The sequence below is a fragment of the Morone saxatilis genome, unplaced genomic scaffold (assembly GCF_004916995.1).
Source record: "Morone saxatilis isolate NCDOM2014 unplaced genomic scaffold, NCSU_SB_2.0 Contig23, whole genome shotgun sequence".
NCBI classification, from domain to species: Eukaryota; Metazoa; Chordata; class Actinopteri; family Moronidae; genus Morone; species Morone saxatilis.
Window position 1 is genome coordinate 5,712,269 of NW_023339796.1, and position 17,347 is coordinate 5,729,615.

Sequence of the window (17,347 nt, forward strand, 5' to 3'; positions counted from 1 at the left end):
GGCTGTGTATCATCTGTTCCAGTTTGAGAAGTTGGAGGGCATCCCAGAGTTAGGAGTGATAATGGAGCAGGCTGAGGGGGAGTCAGCACGAGACGACAGACTGTGTTTACCGCAAACTCCAGGGGACGTCCCCGATCCCGGGCCCGTCGTACCTCTGCCGTCACCTGATCGACACCTGCAGCATCAAAGACAGGTACAAATCCTAGATTAGATAGAAAACTTACATTTTTTATTTAATCCACCATTTTGTGATCTAGACTGAATAATGAATAATAAAGTTACAGTCCAGCCTGTTCACTGTGAGTGCCGCTGTTGCTTGAGAAACATCACTCTGAAGATCTTCTGTGTAAAATAATTGATGGAGCAGACACATTATTTATTGGCTGCCAGCTTTTGGATAAATGAATCCCTAAATTTAAAATGGATGGATTTGCGTACTGACTGACGGTATTCCCTCAGAACGTCATACAAATCTGTTGTTATATTTAGATCATATTTAAAAATCCAGCCAGTCCAGAGCCCCAGGATATGTGGAGCCTCTGGGCTGCAGGTCAGTATGTTCAGCCAGGATACTTTTGGCCGAAGCTCCAGTGACTGCCGGTTTTTGGTTGTAGGAACATATTTTTTTATTTATTTCAATCATGGGAGTCTCAGGCTCAAATCTTCAAATTAAAGTAAAAACAACAGAATCAATCAAAGATTTCATATTCTGTTCAATTTTTAGGTCTAACTGCAAAATAATGGTTCGTTCAAGGTTTGTTATTAAGCTTTATTGTCATTTTACTATATTGCACAGTTTAATGCTCCACACTACACACATAGAAAATGTATATAAGACTAAAGAATATATTAAAAAACAAGTAAAATACAATCAGAACACTTAAGTAATGATAACAAATACTATAGTTACACTATAAGCTATTATACAGTGACATACTGTATAAACATATATAAATACACACACATAATGAACAGTATAACTCTAAAGTTGTAGGAAAGTATATTTTCTCCAGTAAATTGCTGTATTGAGAGTTTTTGGAGCCTTTCATTATTTTTCTCATTCATTTTAATTGTGTTCAAATGAATGTTTGGCAGGCGTTTATTAGAGCTGTTTGGCATGGTATGCAGATGAGAATTTTTGGCCTAGATAACAAGTTAGAGGCAGCAATTATTTTGAGTACACCCAGTTTTAGGCTTATTGTTCGAACTGTAACACGGACTCTCAGTTACATGCCAAGCAGACAAAAGGAGCTGTGTTCTTCGGGCCCGCTGAATGTTTCAGAGGACATGTTACCCAGACGTAGCGTGTGTTGAGATCTACTTTCAGTACATGCAGTCGACCACTTTGCCCCTCTGTAAAAGTAAAGAAAGTAAGCATTTTGGGTTGGATGCATTATTAAACGGCCTTAAGTGCTCGACTTTGTCCCGTGTTTTGATTTTTCCACAACATCATAAAAATGGTTTGTACAGTGATCTGACGTTTACTCTGTGAGCAGTTTTCCCAGTTTTAACAAGCGTGCCCAGTAGACTATATTAAGCTTTATGCATGAGAGAAGAAACGCTGACTTGCTTTAGTAAGCATTTGCACACATGGCTACTACAGCAGAGCAGAGCACAGATGATAATTCCTGCAGCCAGAGCGAGATAATAGTATGTCAAGCCGTAAAGAGGTCACTGAAAGTTTTCAGCGAAGACTTGGACATAATTTAGGCACTTTGGCAGCTTGGTGAGGGAAATCCTGATTCATTCCCTCTGGTCCTGCCAATGTCTGATACTGCTGAAGTATTTAAGTGTAAATAAATACTGTAAATACTGTAGATTTTCCTACGGTGGACTTTAATCACATTTAGTGTAGGTAAACTCTGGTTGGCTCACTGCGAGAGGCACCTGAGTTTGAACCTTCTGCGTCACAGCTCCTTGTACTCTGGTTTACTCTAAAATCAGCAGACATGCGTGTGAATTATTAAAAATACTCAATGCATCTTGCCAAAGCTCCTGGAGGCTAACGGCTGCTAAATAGTTGTGGATGTAGGATACATTTTTCCCATGGGGGAAAGATTTAAAAAATAGCTTAAAGCCTAAATGTGTAAAGTTGTCTGTGTGTTGCTTTTGACCCAGTCATTGGGTCGGATCTGTCGGGGTCTGGTGCTGTTGGGCACAATGTCTGTTTTGATCCAACCAATAGGGTGCAAAAGTTGGACATATTTAAATTTGACATGTTCTGGTTTTAAATTAAAGGTACCTACTAGAAAGAATATCCTGGAACACCTGGAAATTCATTAAAATGATCAAATATCATGAAGATAATCTATGTTGTCTTGGAATTTTTTGTGTTTTAATCTGTGCTGTGGCCAAATTATTGAATCAAGAAAAGCTCCTGGAAAAAGTGGGAACCCTGTTGGACCTTTAGACCACTAGTGGTGCTAATGAGTATTTAGTGCTGTAACAGAAGAAGACTGGTTTGTGGGGTCCTGGTGGTCCTAGTGGTTCACTCATAGCAATAATGTAAACCAGTTTGGTTGTTTCTCTGCTCATTTCAGCTGTTAAGTAACAGTAGCAAACATGGATGTAAAATCTCCTTTGCAAATGTGTTATAAAGAAGGAAACACATTCAGCATGTTTTTTTAGTTTACACACGGGTGCATTTTGGTGAGAAACTCTGAATGAAAACACATTCATTCACCAGAAAACTCCAGAAAAGAGTTCCCCTTTTTTGCTGGTTATACTGAGGCTGTATTGAAGTGCTCTGGCCCTTTTTATCACCTGAGCTCATATCGTGTTCTCGGCTGCGGCTGGCAAAGCCAGCAGGGCTGCAGTGATACGCTGAGGTGATGTTTTACTCACAGAGTCCTTTGTGCTTCGCTGCCTCCTGCCAAGACCTGGAGACACTCTGCAGCAGGACCACCAGAGGCAAACAGTTCTGTGAACTCTCTTTAAGAACAACATGCTGTTCTCTTCACTGTGACCCAGTGGATGTCGCTGCTCATATAGCCTGAAGCCTGAGTTATAAACTCAAATCCAGATCTTAAATGTGACTGTCTAAACTTTCTCAATCCCCGCTGCATAGTAATTGGACTAAATTAAATCAGCATCGTTGTTGTCCAACTTGTTTTTGTTGCAGCTTTAATTACTGCACAACTCAGAGGTTCCTAAAGGATTTCTCTTAATTTCAATTGATCGGTTTGTAGGAAATTTGAGTGCAACCTTGTATTTACATGCATCCACTGTTTTAGTTCTTTAAAGTCCAAGTAAATGAATTGGATCAAATTTTAAGAGAAAATATTGTCTGTTTTCCCATCCGACGTCCTCCGGCTGCTCTGCCTCAACTCAGCTGCTGTAGCTGCCGTTAGCGTGCAACCGAACGGGGCTCAAGCAGCCCTCCCAGGTGAACACAACCTCAGAGACAGACGGAGGCCAGTTTAACTGTTGCCAACAGTAATGTTAGCAAGTTAGCTTGTGCAGCTAACGCTAGCTGAATTTGCCCCCGGGTGGAAGGACCCAAACCCAAAAAACCCCAACAGTATACTTTATTCCCTGCCATCAAACTGTTCTTCATCAGCATCTGGACGTGCTGTTCACTGGGAGCTCCCAGTCTGCCAGAGTCAGCTAATGGGTCCATTATAGCTGCTTGACTGGGGGACATCACACACAGCGCTATTGGCTACCGAGTCCCTCCCTAGCTGCCTGTTTTTAGAGGAAATATGTAAATATGTGGAAGCAAATACAGTAGCTCACTGATTTCTGTTTCATGTAAAGAAAGGATAGATGGGAAAGGACACAGATTTTTTCTAAAAGGAGGACAAGGAGACAGATGGGAAACAGGATGGAGAAACTCAAGTCAAATTGATTTATAAAGCACTTACAAAGCAGGTTTGTCCCAGAGTGCTTTAAAGAGAGACAAAGGACACAGGCCCAGATAAAAACAAGAGACATCAAGATAAAGAAAGAACCTGCTGAACTTGCCGTGTTCATGTGTGTGTGTGTGTGTGTGTGTGTGTGTGTGAGGTTGCTGGATTAACCTTCCCTATTGTGTATTTTTGCTGATAGTTTTGTCTGAATTCCCTCTGTGCAGTTCGGGGAGAACCGGCAAGTGCTGCAGGCCGTGCGGACGCTGCTGGAGGAGTTTCGGGAGGAGCTGCAGGAGGAGGAGACGCGGCGATGCCAACTGCAGCAGACCTACGCCAATGACAAAGCCGCCTGGGAGGTCAAGTGGGCAGAGATGAAGTGCCAGGTCGCCCAGGTACAGATGGCGTCTCAGCGCCCACCTTAAAGGGACAGGACACAATCTGGTGCAGAAAGCTAGTGGTGCATTCAATAAGCAGCAAGGCGACAGTAAACATGTTGCCTTCTCCACGGATGAAATCCCTCTCAGAGGCAACCGCTAACAAGTCAACAACAACTAATTTTTTTTTCTTTTTTGACCCGTCGGTTCGGGCCAATCAGCGTCATTTCAAAAATGGAAATGAAGTTCTGTCTTAATTAATATCGCAAGTGACAAACAAATGGACAGAATCCAATTTATAATCACCCCTAAACAATTAAATTAAAAAGAAGAAGGGCTGCTCCCAATAAGACAAAATATAAAATGATGAATCACTTACTTGGCACCCTGTAATGGGTATATTCTGTCATTGTGCAAACTAATTAATTCAGCACTGTGCCTAATTGTTTGATGTGCCTCTAAGCATTTCATACAGAAATCAAGACAGCTGTTAAAGCACTCTTTCAAACTCCCAATGGGAGTTTAACTACTGTGTAGATTAAGAACAGACTATCTTTATCTCAACTGACATGAAGGCTGATACCAGTTGTTTTGTACGGAGGCTGCTGATTGAGGATTTTTGTGTCAATGTGAAAAATTTTGAAACAGGTTTTAACTGGTTGCCATAGCGTTCCAGCGAGGATTTGAAGTAAAACTTAAATAAAAAATATACACAGTAAGTGTCTATATCTCAGCTTTTCAAACACTGAAAGAAGCCTATTAAGTATGTGTGATTGTTAAAACATAAAAAAAAATACATAATACAGACTGAATTGTATTGAAAATGTCCTAAAATTATCAGTAAAACTCATCCATGTTGCAATATTCTGCTCAAAATTCATCCAAATTGCTTTTTACACAAATTCTCTTTATTTGCTTTATTACTCTCTGGGTTTATTGTACAGTTTATAAGTTGTTTGTTAAGTTGAATGTTAAAACAGAGTTAGGGGTCGTGAGTGTTGGGAACCACTGCTCTATATGACCTACAAACATCAGCAAGAAGCTATTTCTATGTAGTTATTCTTAATGCTTGCCACTAGTTTGGATTCCCCTCGAAATCAATGAAACAAGACGCTAGAAACCGCTTTTGTATCAACACAAAATTAAAATCCGGCCACTGACATGATGTCAAAACTATAATATAATCTGAATAATTTGATATCCAATTAAAATAAAAACATAATTCTGTTTTTTAAAAAGGCAAAAGGTGTCCACGAATACATGTAAAGGGTTTCAGGGCTTTATTTGTTTGGCTGTGAACAACAAAGAAAATATAAATATAAAAGGATTATACAGAAGTATAATTTTAGTAATGGAAATACTTTGAATAATGAATTTTCTTGTAGTACTTGAATGTTTAAGTGGCCATCCCATGTTGAGATAATACCCCAAGCCACTGTAGAGGGTTTAAATGTGAAATGATTACAGTAAAGGCCTTCAAGATTACGATTGTTCTTGTAAAACAGCATTTACAACATTGTGGGACACTAGAACTCATCACTGACACCCAGGAAAATAATTTTATTTAATGGGTTCTGGGTATTCAGACCAAAAGAACAAAAACAGCACACCATTAAAAAACACAAGAGGATTAAATCTGGCCAGTTTGACTGATTTTAAAGGTTTATAGATGCCAAAACGCTGCAGAGCAGTTTGTAATATTGTGATACAGGGTTTTACAACTCGGTTATCAAGTTATCACAGTGATAATTGATTAGAAAAGTTAGTTGCATGTTGCTTTCAGCCCTAATTCTGCACATAGTGGCTTTAGATTTAAATCCCACTGCAGGTACAGATCTGTGTAGTCATGGTCAACCTTAATATACTGGCAGTGTGCATCATGAATAGATGATATCGCTCAGTATCCTCACACCCTAGTTCTACTATGTGGGTTGTAATTTCATGGTAGACCAAAATATGTGCGAAGTTTGCAGCGAGAGGAAGTGGATTTGCAAGAAAGGCGCAGAAGTGTGTCCCAGAGGGATATTGAAACCACGTTGTGCAGATGGGCATCGCGGTCAGAGCCTCATTGTCTGCTGTGTCCGATTTAAACTCCAGATTTTCGTTCCCCTTTCGAGAGGGCAGAGCACGATCTGGAATCAGTTTCAGGATATTGAACATGTTTCTTTACCACCATGTTGGAAGATGAACCCACAGTGAATTTTTCCTCAGCGTTATCTGATGAACTATAGCTCCGGGAACCAATTAAGACGGGTCGAGTAAGAGGAGGATCTTTTTAAAACTCTCGTGCACTAATCTGAACAGCTAGTACATGGTTCATATCCTTCCACAGAGCAGAGGTGGCTCTGATAAAACCCCGTTGAATGATTTTCTTGCTCCACTGTGCTTCGTTCTGATGAAGACTTCAGAAATATGCCCCTAAACTAAGCTATTTTTTCATATTCAGGATCATTACGCAGCTCAACAGAGCAGAGCAAAACTGGAAATTACCCTCACCTGTGTATTTATACGTGGATATAAGTAGTGATTATTTTTGGGGGGGGTCAGTGTTACTGTCAGGTATTAATATCATTGCTCAGGCTGGCTCTTGTTTCATACTCTGGCATAGTGTGAAGCCTCCTAAATAACTGTCTATTTTTATAACGTCTTGGCTCTTAGCATTCAGTCAGCAGCTATTACTGTACATGTCTCCTCCAGTGTGTATTCAGACAGTTTTAAAACCTCAATATAAAAGTCTACAAGACAAACATTTGTGAATGGGGAGTTATGTAAGCTGGTGTTGGGAGACAGTCTTGACTCGCTCTTCACACAGCTCCAGTACTGCAGACGCTGGTTTGTACCATTATGTTTGCCAGATCAAAGCCCGCCTGAAGATTACAAAGCTCTGTTATGCACAGAAAGGAGAAGCTTCACTCTGTCGCTCTGCAGCTTTGAAGATTTCTGCAGCACATCTGAATCCTTAAATTTGGGAGGTCAGCCCTCGCTCATGTCTGGACTGTGTGTCCCTGTCAGCTACAAGAGAAAATACTGGTACTTTGGGATACCTTCTAGTCATCTCATTGTGTTTGTTTGTGAATAGGAGACTGAAAAGAAGCCCTGTGATAAAATAAGGCCTGTGTTGGAGGATGTGTGGACCATTTATTCAAGTGCTATAACAAGGAACTTTCCTTTCGTTGATTCTGGCCGCCCCTGTGGACAAAAGCGGTAGTGTTTCCACCACCTAGTTGCATTGATTTTAATGGGAATCCGACTTAATCCGACCCAGTGGAAGGCATTAACAGTAACTATATAGAAATTACAATCTTCCCGCTGTTGGTCTTTATTTATGTAGGTTGTATAGAGGCATCAGTATTAAATGGAGACTGTTTCATAACCAGTTAAAAACTCCTTGTAGTAGATTTAAGTGCAAATTCAAGATACTTTATTCGAGTACTTTTTCCATTTTATGCAACTTTATATTTTTTTAGACAGCTTTATTTACTTTACAGATTGCAATTTTTCATACCCTTCCTCTCCAGTGAAAACCATGTATATCTTGACTTTTAATGTCAATTTTTCTTATAAAGGGAAAAATAGAGGGTAAAAATTCACTGATGAATATCGGATATGGTGGTCGATAGAGTGAATTTTTGAGCTGGAATGAAAAAAGACTTGAAATATTTTGCACTGAGATGACTGTAAAGGTACTCCTTTTCTACAAATAACTTTATTAAAGGTAAAATAATATAACATATAGGCCACATTGTCAACCAATTCTTAAAATTAACACTGAGACAATAAAGAATAAATATAAGTAAAATAATAAGCTAAACATCAGTACTGCATAAACTACAAGCATTTATGCATTAAATACCGGAGTATGTGTGTATATCAGATTACATATACGCGGTACTATTTGCTACTTACAATAAACTGTTTTAAACCCTCTTGGATTAGTTAGAAAATGCTTTGTCACAAAGCTGAAAACAGTTGGTGAAAGTTTGACTTTTTAGAGCTACGTGGTTCTCAGTTTGAGTAAAAGATCTGTGAATTTGAAGGTTTATCCAGCGACAATCCGTCTGAATTTGCCGTTTCATCACTAGGTTGTTCATAAATTGTGTTGTTATCATGAGAAGACTACACATAATAAGCTACACATTCACTGATTTAATCAGCTTTAACACTGATTTATTATTTAGCAGCTGTGTGAGTGCTTGACTTTACTTCTCTTTTCAGTTTTCATTGTTTTATTTACCAAAAAAAAACTGATTAAAAGATCAAAAAGTGAAAATCAGAGGAGCGAAAGATTGGATTTATAAAAAACTTTGAAAAATGAAGCATCTCACGACTTTAAAAACTTGTTGATCCAACAAAAACAGATCAAAAGAAGTTTGGTAGAGTCTCTTTTTATTGTCTTCATATGATCGTGTTCTCATCTTTTTACTGTGATCTTTATTTTTCTGGCTTCAAATTAAAGCAGAGGTTCATCCAAAAACATATTTTTTGAATTACCTCCAGCGTTTTTTTGGTTTTTTTTGACGACCTTCAAACCAGCAACAAGGGTGAAAAAGTGCATTTTAAAAATGAACAGCAGCATCTCAAACATCTAACTAGTGTCTTTGTTATTGTGTGTAATCAATCTATTTCTTTGGTCGAAAGTAGTTCCACTGAAACATGTGACATAATTTGGGTGAATCGACCCTTTTTCTTTGTCTTAATTATTTATTTTCTATGACTAATCAATCCAACATCTCTGTGTCTTTGCTCTTTGACCAGTTGGAGGAGGAAGCGCAAGGTAAGGTACGAGGCGAAGCTCAGGGAGGTGAAGGGGAACCAGCCAGAGACCCCGAGTGGGCCTTGAATCAGGAGCGCGAGGAGCACCAGCGTCTGCTGGCCGAGAGCCACAGCACCTCCCTGGACCTCCGCTGGAAGCTACAGCACGGAGAGAAGAGGTGGGGCCGCGAGAGGGCCGAACTGCTGGAGCGCCTCGACCGAGAGCGGCAGGAGTGGGACGGCAGCATGAGGGAGCTCCACCGCAAGATGGAGAGGGTGAGAGAAGGGAGGAGGTGGAAGGAGATGGAGGAAAGAAGAGTTATAGCAGAGAGAAAGGGAGAAGGAAGGACGGGGTCGGGCAGGGATGAGAGGAAGGGTGAGGATAAAGAATGAGAGGGTCAAGTCAGGCTCATACACTACGTAGTTTGATTAGTTCATTAACAGATTTTCTCACCACAGGGTTCATTTAGTAACATTTCTGGAGCCTTCTCTAGCATCACATGATCTTCCTCAGTTGTAAATGTTCAAATTTCTATTTTCTGGAGCACTTTTAAAAACGTCTCGTCCATGTTGGCTGAGGAGATTGAAAGTTCATTCTTGACCTAGAAAACAGGAGTTGACAAGAAAAAATCACACTACAAGGTCCATTTAGTAGCTTTTGATCGTATCACAGATCTGTTTCCAAGGTCAGGAAGGAACTTTGAATTTCAACCTTTAAGCCAACATTGTTAAAAGTCCTTAAAGTGCTTGAATAACCTTTTCATTACCAATAATCTGTCGGTTATACTTTCTCCTTTTAATGGATTCATCGTTCTTTTTTTAAAATCTCAGCCGATAGTAAAAACAATGTCCATCACAGTTTCTTAAGAGCCTAAGGTGACATCTTTATCGGTCTGAAACACAAAGATATTAATTTAACAATCGTGTACAACAGAGAAAAGCTACAAATCTGTACATTTGAGAAGCTGAAACCAGCAAATATTTGGGTTTCTGCTTGGTACGACTTACATAAATGTATTAATTGATTATCAAAAATGACTTTTCTGACAACTGACTGAAGGATTAATAATTTCAGCCTTGGCTTTGCTTCCTTTCTGCATTTAATGTCATTGTAAATGTAAATCTTTTGGATTGTTAATGAGACAAAAACAAGTCATTTAAAGTCATCACACAAGAGACTTTTTTCACTATTTTTAACTATTTCCACAGAATAATGAATAATAAAAAATCTGTTAGTTGTATAAAACCACTTTGATCTGAACTGCCTCTTCACAAACTTTACAGATCTAACTAGAAAAACACACCACAACTTAAAGATCTGAAGTCTTCGCTTGTTAATGAATGTAAGTTTGTGTTTGTGGTCGAGTGGATACGAGAAACGGTGACAAATCACCCGAGGCGATTAAATAATACTGAGGATTACTGAATAATTTATATACTTAGTGAGCTTTAATTAGAGGAACTGCAGCATCTCACCTCGCCCGTGTGCGACGTTCAGGGCAGGAGGTAGGAACAAGCACTCATTAATATGATATGAGAGTGAGAGTATTAACATATAAAGCAGGGACTGGAATAATAACCACAAGGAGCACACTCTGAATACAGCTCGCTTTTAACAGCTTAAAGAAAAAACTGCTGATGCACGTTTGAATAGAGACACAGAGCAGGACGCACAGATGCATTATTCAGCGATGTTGCAGCACACGATAAAGCACAGGTCACCAACTGCACTGCTCAGACTGTCAGTGTGAGAGTGAGTGAGTGATGCGGTTGTTCTCCTTTAACACTGAAACCGAAGCAAGGCACTTGACCCCGAATGTTGCAGGTGGATTACTCGGTGGCTCACAGTCGAGGACTACAGTGGAAGAATAGTTTGTTATGTTAAAAGAAAGCAAGATGTCCATATGTGACGAAAGCTTCCCCTGTATAAACTGAATTATACTGTAAATGTGAAGGACCATACCAGGGTTTTATAGAGCTATACCAATAAATTAATATATTTCTTCACTGCAAATTGATCTGTATCACTATGACAAGAAATATTATTACAGAAATGTCAAAGATAATCTTTAAGAGCCTCTATATAATAATAATTTGGGTGTTTATTTTGCTTTATTCACTTACTTTACTATGAAAGTTGTATTTAATAGGGTAAAACTTGCAAAACTTCCATCTGGTTCTTAAAAAAGATAGACAAGTACATTTACACTGTAATTCCCCAAAAATGATGCAGGTAGTTGAGACTTAATGGAATAGTTTGCCATTTTTAGTTAGGTAAGAGGATTGATACCACTCTTTAGGTAATTATGAAGCTTACAGCCAGTAGCTGATTAGCTTAGCTTAGCACAAAGACTGGACGCAGGCACAGTTTGTTACCTTGTTTTTTGCCAGTTTTTATGCTAAGCTAAGCTATAAGAAAGCAAATAAGTGAACTTTCAAGCAACGATGAAAAAGATTAACACAAAATGTAAAATACTTTCATTCTCTGTGCAGATGCAGAGAGAGCTGAACGGCCGGCGAGGCGAGAGCATAGACATCAAAGATGGCGGCTCCGGCCACAGAGGTGTGTTTTCCCCACAGGACAGTCCCTGCAACGCCCCACGATCACCTCGCTCCCCACGCTCCCCCTGTACGTCCACCCCTATCTCCGTCCCCCCCATGCGCTCCCACTCTGACTCTGAGGCCATGCTGGAGGAGCAGGGGTCTGCGATGAGGCTGAAAGGCCCAACGGAGAACCTGTTCCTGGACGCGCTGACTCTAGACCCCCTCAGTGGTCTGGAGGTCCCACCACCCTCCAGACTGGAGAGTGAGAAGAGGTTCCCCTGCATGAAGGAGGTAACACATCAAAGTCAAGAAACCTCAAAACTTTATTAATGTAACTCTTAAAAAAGGGTTGGTTTTTGGTTTTCAGTGAAATATCTCAACAACTATTAAAAGGATTGCCATGACAAACATTCATGTCCGACCTCAGGACAGGGTCTTGAAAAGTCTTACATCCAATAATCTGAATTGTAGGCCTTAAAATGTCTCAATATAATTTTGACAGGTCTTAAAAATGTATTGGATTAATGAAGTTAATATCACTTGTATAAAGTTTTTCAGTCTTGTTTTTAAATGTGTATCAGAAGTGTATTGATCATGTGGTGGTTAATGACAAAATACTTAAACTAATGACATTCAGCCTTCAGCTTTACTTTACGTTTAGTGCTAATTAGCAAACATTCTGCTAATAATCTAAGATTGTGGCACCTTATTATTATTGCTGATGTTAGTATTTAGCTCACAGCAACGTAAAGTACAGCCTCAGAGGAGCTGCTGGCTGTAGACTCTAAGTCTTTTCTAAGAAATTTGATGTATTTCTATATAATACATGAAAGTAAACTTACTATTTTTGGGTGTTTGACTGTTATGTAATGGATGTAATGGCAGTTTTTTCACTATTTTGTGACATTTTATAGTCAAAATGATTAGTTGATAACTATTAACAGTTGTATTAGTTGCAGGTTCAAACCACTTAACGAAATCATAGAACAAAACTAGTGAAAATTTTTATGCCTTAATGTCTTATGATTTAATTTTAGCTGAGAGAAGTATATAATATATAATTTAAAGTATATCACTTCTTCTAATTCTATTTTCATTACATTTTGTTATACCTGCTTTACCAAAATATATTGAAGTAATTTCGAATCTTGAGGTTTAATCTTAAAACATTTATTAGAAGCTGTTAACATGAAGTAAGACTTTAAGGAGTTATATTAAAAAAGTATATTACAATCTGAGGCAGATAAAAATGAGCCTCTCAAATTAATCATCCAGTGTCTGAATGCTGTTTAACATCCAAAACAACATTTATATTCAGCATATTGGATGTAAATGAACTGTGGTGGTTGTTTTCTCATAGAAGATTTCCCTTTTCTTGACAGATACTCACTGATTTCAGAATATACTACTACCATTTCTTTCCAGAAGCTACTGTCTATAAATCATTTTACACCTGAACCCTTTTTCCACATGATTTCATTGTTCTGTTTCAGGCTCTGAATGAGATTTCGGAGAGAGAGGTCGATCCTGAGTACCCAGAGGAGGAGATGGCCGGCGGGAGTCTGCTCAGGTAACCTCACGACAAAGCTGAGTCCAAAGAGAGTTCAGACGAGCAAATTATTCTTTAAAAGCTGATGAATTTTCATAGACGCCAACAGTGAATTCATCACCGAGAACCGATGTGACTGACTACAGATTATTCACTCTCCTGCTGCATTTTTTGCTGCTCATACATACATTGATCCCTCCAGAGATCGGCTGTTGATTATATTAACTGTTAACTTGAAGTGACAGTGACAGTGAGTTTCCCCCTGGTGGATTTTTCTCTGAAAGTTACTCTTATGGCGAAGAAGTGATCCAGCTCAAGATGTTGTTAAATAATTCAGACAGATTTGAAACATTTAAAGGCATTAAGTTGCTTTAAAAAAAAAACATATTTAGGATTTATTTTCTGCAGTGGGAATATAAAGGAGGTGAGATCATGAGCGTCTCAGATGAGGTTAATGTTATTGAACTGTGTGTGTGTGTGTGTGTGTGTGTGTGTGTGTGTCCTGTGCAGAGCCAAGTCCGTGTGCTCCATGAGCGACTTCCAGCGGTTAATGGACAGCTCGCCGTTCCTCCCCGACAAGACTCGCCACGGTGATCAGGGCCAAGACGACGTCACCCCGCCTCTTTCCCCGGACGACCTCAAGTACATTGAGGAGTTCAACAATAAGGGCTGGGATTTCCCATCATCCACTTCTGGCCCGGGTCCCGCCCGGGAAGTGTGGACAGACAAAACCCCCGAGGCCCGGGGAGGGGCCATTGATCCATTCCAGCCAGCCTCCTGGTTCCTCACCACCAGCGCCACCCTGACCACCAGCACCCTGAGCAGCCCTGAGCACTGCCACAAGTCCCCGCTGAGGGGCAACGGAGCAGGGGCAGCAGGGGTGGGAGTGGAGCACTGTGGGGTTCACCTCCTCCACAGCCCCACCAGATCTGGGGCAGCTGAGCACCCTACTGCCCAAGACCCGGACTTCCTGTACGCCAAAGGGACCAAAGCCAGGAGTGGAGGGGAGGCTGGGGTGGGAGCCAGCGGGGCAGATGAGGTGTTCAGCACTGGGAGGTGGGCGTGTGGGCTTCTGGAGAGTGGGGCCTTGATGACTTCTCCTAGCCAGTCTCCTATCTGCCCCACAGTGGGCTACACGTCCTCTCTGGAGCTTCAGCTCTCCAGAAACATGAGTGACGACATGAAGGAGGTGGCCATCTCTGTGAGGAACGCCATCCGCTCTCCACCAGGGCCCGTCGTCCGGGACACCGCCTGCCAGACCAATGGATTCACCACGAGAGGCACCCAGACCACCCAGACCATCAGTGTGGGTCTACAAACTGACCTGCTGAGGAACCTGACCAGCAGCCCCCACCGTTGCCTCACCCCGAAAGGAGGCAGCACGCCTATATCTTCCCCGTCACGCAGCCTGAGGAAGGTCCAGTACTCTCCTGTCATCCAGAGCAAGTTTGAGCGACCCTGCTGCTCGCCAAAGTATGGCTCACCCAAGCTCCAGCGCAAACTGTCTACATCCAACAAGGCCGAGATACCCAACACCATCCGTGCTCCAACCCCTACCACACCGCAGAAGGGCAACAGCGAGTCGGCGTGGGCCCGCTCAACCACCACTCGCGACAGCCCCGTCCACACCACCATCAACGACGGCCTCTCCAGCCTCTTCAACATCATCGACCACACCCCAGTGGCCTACGAGTCCATGCAGAAGTTCAACAAGTCCCCCAGTCGCTCTCGCCCCACCCCTCCCTCCACCGCCGAGCCCTGCCCCGCTCAAGGGGCTCTCGCCACAGATCCCAGGAACGCGCAGGAGTGCTTGCGGACCGCTCGTGGGCGCTCGCCGAGCCCCGTGCAGCTGATAGTGGAGACGCAGGGGGACAAAAACCCAGAGGTGGTGAGCATACGGCAGGACCTGTCGGCCCCGCCGGGCTACACGCTGGCTGAAAACGCAGCTCGCATCCTTAACAAGAAGCTGCAGGAGCAGAGCTTTAGAGAGGAGAGGAGGCTGCAGGCTGGAGGACAGAGCAGCCACAGCAGGGACAGCAGCAGGCAGGCCGACTCAGACAGAGGACAATCTGGATGTATGGAGGTAAATATACAGGCGCACTGGATCCATCGCTTCATCATTCATTTGATCTGGGGTCCATGTTTTATGACACAAAGATATTTATGACTTTGCCTGGGATTTTCCTTGTAATGGTTGAAGACAAACTTTAAGGGTTCTGTGGTTAATAAGAGGGGAAAAAAGCTAATCAAATACGTTATAATATCACTAAAATGTTAATGCTTTTTTCTCAGATCGAAAGCACTGACTGATGCAATGGTAATGTCAAAATATTCGACCCTCTTCAATAATACTGAGCTTTCCATCGTTGCTGTATGTAGACACTTTTTAAGGTTTCTTCTTCTGTACTTTCTTCTTCACTGTAGTGACTTTCTTGTAGTGTGGCTTTTTAATTTCTTTGCTTTAACTTTCACCGAGGCCCGACCGAAAAAAAAAACCCTGATTTATGTGTCTGATAACTGGAGACGTGACATCAATGATCTCACAACGGCAATAATCGGTGTGGGATCATAGCTACAGATTTACATAATTCATCATTATCACCACTCTCCAGTTACGTCTTCCACCAGAATTTTAACCAAAAAAAAGCGTTGATTTTACTTGTTGAAATCAGCGCTCTGACGGCTCGGTCGGGCCCTTTTCACCACCCATTCAGCTGACCTGTGGGAAAAAATAAATGACAGACACAAAACCCTCTTTCTGGTCATGTTTAAATGATGAAACAGAAAGAAAAACACTTTCAGTTTGGCTCTCCAGACAGATTAAAACTTGATAAAAGTAGGTCATGCTGTATTAAAGCTGTACATTAAAACAATTTACCAAAGCCTTCTTGTATATTTAAAACCATAACATGAACAGTAAGCAACGTAATCCCACATACGGTGATTAATTTGTCCACTAACATCAGGGTTTCACCAGCTGTTGTTCACTGACCTGCAGAACAGACAGCAGTAAGATTAGAGTCTGATATGTGATTTCATGGATGATAGTGGAGCGTTTGTTTCCTGCAGCCTCCTGTGGATGACGGTCACAGCTCAGATTGATTGTGAACGGTACTCAACGTGTCAATATTGTTAATACAGACCTGGATAAGGATCTTGCTTTTATCTATTTTAAATAGATAGATACACACAGAGAAGTGAGGAGAGATCCCCATTGAAATTTCCACCAGTAAACCTAATTGAAACAATGTAGGAATGGGCGAAATGGATGCAATTTACTGTCACAATTTATGGTAATTTAATATTGTAAAAGTCTTGTGAATTTACTGGGAAAGTGAGTTAACTGTTTAACTATTTAACAACTATTTGTCTGTTTTTAGCTAATCCGGTGAATTAGGACTTTAAGTAATGATCATTTTAGCTGTAAAGGAAATTCAAACCATTTCAAATTTCTACCTGATATTTTCTGAGATACAGCAGATTTTTTGGAAATTCAATTGAGAAACCGTTTAGATTAAATAGATTAAATACTGTTGTAGCTAACCCAGGAATTATTGCTGTTTAGACCGACTATTCAGCGACAGATAGTTCCCGCAATAAGAAGATTATTTATTGTTGACTGCTGGAAAAGTTGGAATCCCGATGTTGTAGTATTTTGATAAAATTGTATTATTGATTACTGTATGTTTTTAGAGATGCAACCGCATTGAGAACCAGTGTTTTAGATTATTCAATTAATTGACGAAAAACTTAGAAACGGCCAATAAAAGATGTCCCGTAGCCTAAGATGTCTAGAACTCAACTAAGAGATATTCAATCCAGATAAATGAAACAGATAAACATTCTCTTAATAAATGACAAATTATGATCAAAATTGTTGATTAGTTTTAGGAAAACATCTTTAAATCCATTACTGCAATGCTACTATTGATTCGTCTGTTAGCTTGAGTTATCTTCGTCAGTGTTTTTATCTTGAATCTTTCCCGTTGGACAAAACTCTACCGCCTTGCATCCTATCACCCAACCCTAGTTTGGTCTATTTGTAACCTTTCATATCAAATGTTTGACACTGTCCGTCCCAGTTCCCCTTGTGTTTTTTCCAGGTCTAAAGTGAATGGGTGTGTGTTATTGCTGTCTGTGTGGTCTGCAAGCTGAAATCAGCCACCTTATTTCTCCTGATCAACCTCTCTGCCTTTGATATGCCAGACTTATTTTTCCTCTTTGCCCGATTTTACCGATTAACATTTCCCACTCTATCTTCCCTCCTCCTCCTCCTCCTC

General features: G+C 40.9%; 1 protein-coding gene across 5 annotated transcripts in view; it reads left to right on the forward strand.

Annotated features, from left to right (window-relative positions):
- The window catches only part of LOC118334630 (microtubule cross-linking factor 1), a 65,408-nt gene extending 48,067 nt beyond the window's left edge, over positions 1 to 17,341 (forward strand). For 4 of the 5 annotated variants that reach the window (XM_035670619.1, XM_035670615.1, XM_035670616.1 and 1 more), the window contains 6 exons: positions 23 to 193; positions 4,073 to 4,240; positions 8,978 to 9,250; positions 11,468 to 11,809; positions 13,012 to 13,088; positions 13,578 to 17,341. In XM_035670619.1, the coding sequence (XP_035526512.1) occupies positions 23 to 193; positions 4,073 to 4,240; positions 8,978 to 9,250; positions 11,468 to 11,809; positions 13,012 to 13,088; positions 13,578 to 15,234 (2,688 nt within the window). In that variant the 3' untranslated portion in view covers positions 15,235 to 17,341. The remainder of the gene's footprint in view (positions 1 to 22; positions 194 to 4,072; positions 4,241 to 8,977; positions 9,251 to 11,467; positions 11,810 to 13,011; positions 13,089 to 13,577) is intronic. The other variant, XM_035670617.1, reaches the window with a different exon arrangement.
- The last annotated feature ends 6 nt before the right edge of the window (positions 17,342 to 17,347 follow it).